Source organism: Dipteris shenzhenensis, chromosome 5, assembly GCF_047967505.1.
Source record: "Dipteris shenzhenensis isolate YYH24624 ecotype China chromosome 5, Dip_SZ_1.0, whole genome shotgun sequence".
Taxonomy (NCBI): domain Eukaryota; kingdom Viridiplantae; phylum Streptophyta; class Polypodiopsida; order Gleicheniales; family Dipteridaceae; genus Dipteris; species Dipteris shenzhenensis.
In genome coordinates, this window is record NC_141600.1 from 52,276,010 (window position 1) to 52,285,049 (window position 9,040).

Genomic DNA, 9,040 nt, shown 5'->3' on the forward strand with positions numbered 1-9,040 from the left:
TGACTCCGATGATGTAATCTGAACCTCTAGTCAGTCTCTAGCCACATGGAGAATGGATGTGTTGAATAGTCCATTCTGAACCTGTAATCAGTATCTAGCCACATGGAGAATGGATTTGTCAAATAGTCCCATATGCGCTAATTTATTCAACTACATAAATGCAGTGGGGATCTCGCAGGATAGGATGATTTTCAAGAGAGAGATATTAATGTACAAAGCCATCACAGTAACAAACCTTCAACTAAAGAAAGGCCAGATACAGAATCGCTATATAAAAGATGTGTTGACGTGTCATCTTGGTTCATCTCATCCTGCTCCATATATGGGATCCCCCATCTAAATCCATTCTGCATGAAAATTTAAAAAAACCTTAGAGGGTGTTTCAAGAAAAGCTAACCATTATATCTTGTCTTTGTGGTCAGGTAATGGAGAACATCCAAAAGACAGGGACAATTGCCACTACATTCTGATGCAATTGATCACAGGCAAAGCAGCAACCTTGATTAAAGATACATTAACAGAAGAACTCACTTGCAGCCTCGAAACAGTCACAAGCAATCAACCCTGCCACCCAAGTTTATTTAGCCAACCCAATTCTCATCACTATCATCACTTGGCTGTTACATAACATTGAACAAACCAGATTGGAGCTAGGATGGATCTGCAGCAGCAAAAGGCAAAGCAGTAGCCAGCACAAGGAACCCGGAATAAATAGCGATCACATGGCATGGTACAGGCGGGTCAGGACAGCAGGACGTACGGGACAGTACGGTGCAGGACACGTGGCTGGGAAGGGCCTGGCAGAGGCGCAGATGTGGAGCAGCAAATGTGACTGTCTGTGGGCAGAAGGCATGCCTTATACTGGACCCCTGCCTTGAATGGAGGGCCAAAGGCCCTGGAAGTTTGGGCCATAAAAGCCCCGGGTTGTGAGCCCTTATAGGGCTGGACCAGCCACAGACTGGTCGGCCAGTCTGCTGCAGGCTGGTCGGTTTTTTTAGCAAGGCACGTGCTAGCTATTTGTGCTATGTAGTGCTAGTAGCAAATAGCAATAGAGGCAAATCGGACCAGAAGTTTGCACAGCAGAGACTTGCGGGAGCTAATTCAATGGTGATCCTGCGGCTGAAGGTAAAATTGCAGGGTGGAGTAGAAAATTTGAAACTTTCAAGTTGCGAGATAGGATAGATGACCAAGAAGTCCAATTGTGAGCTCAGATTGGATGTGTGCTTCACAGATATTCCCACCAGTCAGCAGCTTGGATCCTGAGACTTATGGGCCACCCACAACTTCCATCACTGCTGACCTTCCCTTTTGGTTACAAGACCTTCCGTTTGTCCTCACAAGTCACTACCACTGTTTTAAGACCTCATATAATCAAGAGCTGACTTTGCTCACGTTTCACCAGCTTTATTGAATACAGATTTGTATCAAGGACTTTGCTCGAGGTCTGTGGTGCCGAAAGGGGTGCGCAATATCCAAAGCTCTCACCTTCTCCCACTTTTTTTGTAACTTTGTTTTTGGCCCTCCGAAGGCTCTATGGAAAGATGGGGATTCTTTTGCTAATCTGGGCAGCGTTTTTCCTTTGTTTTTGGTCAACATGACTTTTTTTTAATTGAGGACAGTGTAAAGTATTGTGTTAGTCCCTAACCCTAACCTATTATAAGGTGTTAATGAGCACTAAAGGTTGCCTTTCTTCAGTACTACCTCAACTACTTTTCATTGCATTAAAGGAGGGCCATTGGCCATTTTAGAAAGTAGTTGTCAATGGGCATTAAAGGTTTAGTACTACATATTCCTTTCATTAAAGCAGAGCCATATTGGTTTTGCCTCCTTGTTTTAACACTGCATAGCCAAGTTTCCGTAATACTAAACAAGAATTACACCAACAATGCTCAAAATTATATGATCATCCCCTCGTACCACTTTCCAATTTAGGAGTTGTCCAAATCCACTAGCTTTTAGGACACAAACTATGGTAGCTAAGACCTTCACTACCTTCTCCATGTCCCTTTAAAAGTTGGAATGACCAGTAAGGGCACTCTCACAGATATCTTAGTCAGTAGATTGGACACATGGCCCCTACTAAGACTATGATACAGCTCATACCATGTTTGCTGTCCTGCAAAGGCTAGTATTTAGCTAGCTCACATGAGGAAGCGGCATTTTCTGGGCAAGTAAGCATGGTGTTTACTACACCTGAAATTTCAGCAGTTTTCTGCAGCATCAGTCGAGAGCAAGGCGTTGATCCTTCTTATTACGCAGCTACAAGAAAAAATAAACCTTCAGATCCAGGCTTGCATATCTACCAGGGATTTGTGACAGCTTAATACTAGCTCTCAACTGCTGTCAAAATTATCCAACCTTAAGGAAAGCTTGCCCTGAATAAGAAGTGTGAAAAAATATGAAGCCTGCAGTCAGGACTTCTATTTAAACTCCAGAAACATGGCTAGGAAATGGAATGCATATGCATCTCCATATGTATACCTTTCTTTTCATCATTCACTTATACACCATTCAATCCCTGCGGATGGGAATCAAACGCCTCTGGGCTGGCTCAGGAGGAGCACCTCCATCTAGCCAAACACCCTTTTTCCCCCACACTTGCGCATGGTCCATGGAAAATTTGAGCTAAATAAATCCATTGAATGAACCTACAATTCTAATATAGATTTCCAATCTACATACACAAAATCAAGGAAACCATCATAAATATGCCTCCATAAACAGGAATATTGCTACTAGATAAAAAGTTCAACAAAACCAGCTGTGAATTCCTATAATAATGGAGGCTGAATAAACAGGAGCATACCTTTGCGGTTTCTTCTAGGGGTTGACCTTTCTTCCACCACGTTCAGACTTTCCTGAACACAATATTAATTCACTATGGTTTATTGTCACGCAGAATCCAAGAGAACAGAAGAATATCATTAGCAATTGACACTAATGCTCCTTCGGCATCTCTCTCACAGACCTGCTGGGCAGGCCTCTCACTGAAAGCTTCTAGTTTAGTCTGTTTCAGCACTCTTGCTGAGACACCTGGCGCTTTTGCTGTCAATAAGCTTTCTGAAACTGTCATTGTCATAGCACCCAATGCAGACAACAGATTTCTTTGAGCTGCTGCAGGACCAGGCTGCTTTTTCTTAGGAGTGTCTCCATCACTGTCCAATATAACCGTTGCATTAGCACCTGCAGTACAAACACCCTAGTCAAAATAGCCACTATTTAAATTGCCGAAGTCCTAAAAAATCCTCATCAAAATTCCAAACAACAAATGACTCTTACCACCAACAAAGACGTCAGCTTTATTCGATGTTTGTTTTGGTGTTTGCACTTGCTTTCTTTTCTTACTTTTCAAATCCTGCTGGGACTCCAAAGAATCAGTGCTATCACCATCATCTTCCTCATCATCAGAGGATGCTTCTATGTACCTGGAAAAGTCTCCCAATACCTTGTAATTAGAACCTATTTAAAAGAATTCAAGGCTTAGACCAAACTCTACACCATATCTCATGAATATTGGCAAGTATGCAGTAGTCACTGAAACATGTCAAATGATTCTCATACTTTTTCGAGCATGCCTGTAAGCTTAAAGGGGCTACAAGATCTCTTGATCAGACTATGAAATAAGAAAAGGAGGCAATCAAGATTCAGAATGGAATGTTACATTTTGGAGATGGGGAAGAGGATAGAGAGTGGAGAGAGCAAGAATGAAGCCACAACATTGTACTGCTACTGTAAGAGTCAAAAAAGCACAACGCACAGTTAGGGTTATGTATAAAAAAAGCCCTAACTAGCCCAAGGGGGAAGACCCATATCTGGGGATAAAAGTGCCCCTTGGCCCTTGGGTGAGTTGTTCACACTAACCTACTACTAACATTTTACAAATCCTCCCTTTAGTCATAGTGTGAACATGTACAACATGATAGATCAGTCACCAAATGGAAGTAAGCCTAAAGCTGTGTGAAAAGCTTCGAACTTCTCTTTTGGTAGAGCCTTGGTAAAAAGACGGCAACATTCTGACGTGTAGGACAGTAGATTAGTTGACCTCTCCTGCATATAATCTCTCTCAAACATAGTGATATGTATCTCAATGTGCTTTGTGTTTTGTGTGGGGCATGAAACACAAGACTCCGTGCCACTGCAATAGCACTCTGAGTATCAGTGAGAATCAGAGTATATGGCTGCAAACTACAATAAAGATTTGCCACCAATCTCTAGAGACATATTGTAGTAGTGAACGCTACCATGTCCTTTACCTTCACACTCAGCCAAGAAATGCATGAACTGACAATAAAGAAGCAATTGTGACTCTGGTGTGATAATCATCAGCCCAATCTGAATCACTGAAAGCATGTAGGTCAGTCACCCCCCTGGCATAGAACATACAAAGAGACTGAGTAAACTGCAGATATCTGAAAACAAGCTTTAGAGCATTCCACTGCAATGTCTTTGGGTTGTGCTCAACTGGGATACACTAAACTGAATATCTAGAAGGGTATTGCAGAGTTATATAAGGCATCCAACAATCTGACTGTAATACTATATGTAACATTTGCATCATGCAGGGAGAGCCTCAACCCAGGCTCCATTGGTTTGCAGTCCATAAAATTGAGCCTATACTGTTTGAGAATGATGTGTCTAGTTTGATCACATAAACTCATTTCCCATATAATGGTCCAACAGCCCCAAATCAGACATTCAAATGAAGCTTCAAGATCATTCTTGAAATCTGCAATTTTCTCTTCGCATCATATCATCCGCATAAAGGATGACATGTTAGAGAACAGAGGTGGAGGTTGCTTGCTACAGCCAACGCTCCCCGCAGTGGAAGATAATGGAAGCATATGCCCAAAAACCACACAGTGCTAATTCAAACCACGCTTCTTTCTTTAAGGTGTACAAGTGCATAGAGAGAGATGCAGACAGCTACAGAACTGTGCTCAAGAGAGTATAAACAATAAGACCAAACCATGTACAAAAGGTGTGCACAGTGTGCCACCATCTAGCAGCAAGTGCTGCGTAGCTGTGGACCCCTGTGACTACAAGACTGGTCTCCTACCTTCTCGTGGCACCTTCAAAACACTCTCAAACTGCGAGCTCTCCTAGAGCTTCAGTGGGCTGCGTAGTGATGCCCTGCAAACACGCCTTCTTGCTACTCCAGTGGACAGCCAACCTTGAACCTTGATTCCACTAATTTTGTATTGACTTGCTCTTCGTGTTATGTCCATAATTGGACTAACTAGGGCTAAGCAAGACTGAACTCTCTTGGGTCAAGCTTGGCCAGGCTAGCCTAGGATCTTGGATTGGATCTAGGGTTAGGACATGGTCTAACCAGGGGGTTTGGATTAACCAAGGGTTGAGATCAGAGCTCGAGTGGATGAGGTTCAGATCCCGTGGATTGAGATTGGCATTCCTATTCCTGGATTAGCAGAGCTAAATAGGACAAAGCATCGACCCCAAATAAAGTGGAGTGGACTCTCCTCTAAACACAGACTTGCTGACTAGGTAGCAGTAGCTTAGAGAAAGGGGCTTGTCCTGACCTTGAGGCAGGCTGGCTGTCGTGGTGGTCTAGACCTCAGGCTCCATGGTGGCTCGACATACTGAGGCTGGGAGGTGAGCTGCTAGCTCAAACGCCTATGGGTTGTTTGCGGGTTTATCCCGCGTTGCTTTGGACTCTGGTTTGAACCCCTCCAGTGCCAGATAGATACTTGACCGTGTTTGGGGCTGTTTCACTTCACCCTTTAGATCATCTGTAAGCTGGACTGCCTGTTGTGTGGCCTTCTTTGCTGCTGCAGACTGATGCACAATCTCTAGCCCACCAACAGTAGTTGCTGGCCTTCCTGCTGCTCTCCTAGGCAGCCTTCTATGAGGCACAAAGAAGTAAATGTGAATGCCCAGAGCTTAGGCCGTTTTTATAGGCCTGGAGGCCCTCCAAAGTCAACCAACCAGTCTTCAGACAGGCCGCTGTGTCTGCAGACTGACCCAACCAAATAGGCACACACGTCTGCCCTTTGACCTGTGCCTGGCTGCCAGGTGGCAGCGCTGCAGTCTGCAACCTGTTCCTACCTGCCCCAACCTGCAGATCTGCTCCAATCTGCACCTACCTGCTGCACCTTTCTCCTGCACAGACATCTGTTGTCTGCAGATCTGCTCCAGCCATCAGACAGCAGTCTTTGCTGCTTGTTCCAGTCCTGGAGGCTATTACCTGCCCCAACAAGTGAGCCCTTCTGCCCACCATCTGGGGCTTGTCAGCAGCCTGTCCTTGCTGGTTATGCTGACCACATGGCAGTCTGGATTCTGCCTAAGTGGCAGCCCTGCACAATCCCTCAGATCTGCCCCTGTGGCAGCCCATTTCTCTGCTCACGTGGCATCTCCCATATGCCCCCCCATGTCCTCATTTGGGGGCTCACACGTGGGGAGTGACCCAGATAATCCCAACATGACAATCAGCAAATCCCTTGTCTTCTTGACATATAGGGTACTTCCAGTTGGACTGTTTTGTAAATCCTGACTCGTGAAATATATATAACTTTTTTTAACAAGCCCATGAGCCTAGTTTTTGGCCCTGGAACAGTTTATCATTGTGCGGAGGAGGTTGTTCTTCCTGGCTAGTCGTGATTTTAAGCCCTAATCTTGAGGATTTTAATTACTCTTCCTCAATTTCTGAGTGTATACTCTGCTCTCAAACTAACTTTAAACCTTACGCTATCTTGCCTTTAGAGCCTATTGAAAAACATGATCGCGAGTACACCTTCAAGTGTCGCGAAGTTAACATTGGCAATATTTCATTGTAGAATAGGTTTTACATGGTGAGCATGTCAACTTTGTCATTGTCAACCCAATGCTATTGGAATAGATACGTACTTCAGTTTCCTCCCTGCAATGCGAGTTGATTGACGCACTGGTGGACTCGTAATTTGAGCTTCCACATCTTTGCCCTTACTTCCATTCTCAGATGCCTCAGCTTTTGGTTCCTGCAAGCTCTCCACGTTCAATTCGGACTCTTGAACCTCAGGATCATCCTTTTCCTTTCGCTGTGCGGCTGCATTCGCTCGGCCAGCACCAGCGGTAAAGTCAAAATCCGCATGCTTATCCTGCAGCCATGTCTCGGGATCACTGCCGCACGAGGGTGTTTCAAAACAGCACATTGAAGGGGAACCAAAGAAAATTGCTCCTGCACAAAACCTGTTCAAGATGTTTTGGCCACGGGAGTCGCAATTCTTCAGGGTTGTCTTCCTTGCTCCCTATCCACCAAGCAACGGAAAATACAACCTGAAAATAGTGGCAGCGTTCCATCAGCAACATACATTCATACTTGGGGGCCTTTAGTAGCAACTATCTTATACCATCATCTGAAAGAGCAAGTCATTGTGAATTCTCTTACCAGGGATTCAAAACAATCCTCGCAAACAACATTTCCAGACCCTCGAGCGAGATGCAAAGTGAGATATCTGTTCTTAGGATAAACAATCGTCCCAAATAGTTTGAGCCGGCCCTGCAACATAAACAACAAGGCCCTCGACACAGCAATAATAAACGCCTTCTCAAGGCTTGACAGGAATCCTTTCAAAAAACTGCAGGTAAAGAACAGGAAACATGCCTGAGGGAAGTCAACGTAAAGGATTGGATTTTTGGAGTCTAACTTAGTGAGCTCGCCAAGTTTTCCGGCGGCAACAGGAGCCATGAGCCCGGGGAATGCAAACAAATATTTGGTCTTTCTGTGGCCCTTCTTCACGATATCGCGCCCGTCACAGTTCAAAAGCGCTGCAATCAAGAGGAAGTTCGCGAAATTCAACCAAAAGGCTGATGTACTGATCTCATGGAAATCGGAGAGAAGGCAAATCGTACACTTCGAAAGACGCAAGGGCTGCCGGGGGTTGGCTTGGCTATGGGAAAGCAAGCCACGGGAGAAAGCCAGATCACGAAGCCGTTTGCTGTCCTGCTCTTCGGCCTTCGCCTCTGCGGAGACATTTGCATCTTTCTCTTTCTTTTTGGAGGGGGTGGCGGTGCCTGCTCGGACCATGGCGAGAATTCCTGCTGATGGAATGCAAATTCTGCAGCAAAATCACGATTGCTGCGCAAAAATTCTGATGACGGAAAGCCAAAATCGGATCAAAACACGGCGAAATGGCAAAATCACGATTGCTCCACAAGAATTCGGCTCGTGAAGGAGAGTGAAAATGGCAAGAGCTGAAGTGTTTGAATTGTTTTCGAGTGTGTTTTATGCAAAAGGTTCAAGGCGGGACAAAAATCCCATCACAAGGACATACATTCGCATCATGCTCTCATGTGAGATGGGAAGGCTCCTTCACATGGCACATCGTTGATGAGGATGCACTCAGATAGACCGATGCGGCTGCTAGTCTGTGTGTCCCCAATTCCCCGTTGGAAACCCCCCCGCCTCTCACGAACTTGTGGAGATTCTGCTAAAGCAGACACTTTGCCAACAAATTTGCCGCCGTGGCGGTGAGGCCGACATTGACAACCGACCTTGAAGGAGGAGGTCTGGGGGTTTGCCCTCCAACACCCCATGTACCATCTTCTGAAGATGGTGGAATAGGGAAAGTTATTCAATGCCACCCCCCGTCAAAAGCTAGTCTAGGGGGGTATGGAGGCGGACTCTGATTTAGTCCATTCGATCTGGCATTAGGTTTACCAATGGGGTAAAAACACACAAGAGGTAGTTTATCCTCTAGTGGTCAATATCTCGACCAACTCAGAATGACCAAATTATTTACCCTGTGAACATCGAGTGCTAGTTTGGCAATTCGTAAACTGACGAGTGTCCTCGGTAGGATTTTGCAGGCATTCGTCCATATAATCTGCACTTATATGTTGATGTCATTAGACCATTTGTACGCATGCGTTTGCAGGGCGTTTGCACTTGCTGAACTATTGTCATGTACATGTGAAGATGCGATAGGGAAAGAGAGGATGGCCATTAGAGGGTCAATTGAGTTTAAATTATATCTTCGTTGTATTTCTCATGTTGTCTTTCTCTCGTAATGACTTTACCATTTTACTTCAAGATCACTTGATGCCT

The 9,040-nt window shown here is 44.9% G+C and overlaps 1 protein-coding gene across 1 annotated transcript; it reads right to left on the bottom strand.

Annotated features, from left to right (window-relative positions):
• Nucleotides 1–2,220: 2,220 nt before the first annotated feature.
• RHL1 (root hair initiation protein root hairless 1 (RHL1)) lies at nucleotides 2,221–8,203 on the bottom strand. Its single transcript, XM_087374446.1, has 10 exons — nucleotides 7,846–8,203; nucleotides 7,598–7,761; nucleotides 7,382–7,492; nucleotides 7,183–7,269; nucleotides 6,862–7,091; nucleotides 3,280–3,425; nucleotides 2,969–3,183; nucleotides 2,807–2,858; nucleotides 2,359–2,375; nucleotides 2,221–2,259 (listed from the first exon to the last, which is right to left on the bottom strand). The coding sequence occupies exons 1-10, from the start codon at nucleotides 8,018–8,020 to the stop codon at nucleotides 2,221–2,223; spliced, it is 1,236 nt and encodes a 411-aa protein (XP_087230572.1). The 5' UTR covers nucleotides 8,021–8,203.
• Between the last annotated feature and the right edge of the window lie 837 nt (nucleotides 8,204–9,040).

Excerpts from the sequence above, each read along its gene's own strand:
- RHL1 (XM_087374446.1), bottom strand. The coding sequence starts at position 8,020 with ATGGTCCGAGCAGGCACCGCCACCCCCTCCAAAAAGAAAGAGAAAGAT. Across the intron at positions 7,270-7,381 it reads AGGATTGTTTTGAATCCCTG|GTTGTATTTTCCGTTGCTTG; the intron begins GTAAGAGAATTC and ends CACTATTTTCAG. Across the intron at positions 7,092-7,182 it reads GGCCAAAACATCTTGAACAG|GATAAGCATGCGGATTTTGA; the intron begins GTTTTGTGCAGG and ends ACATGGCTGCAG.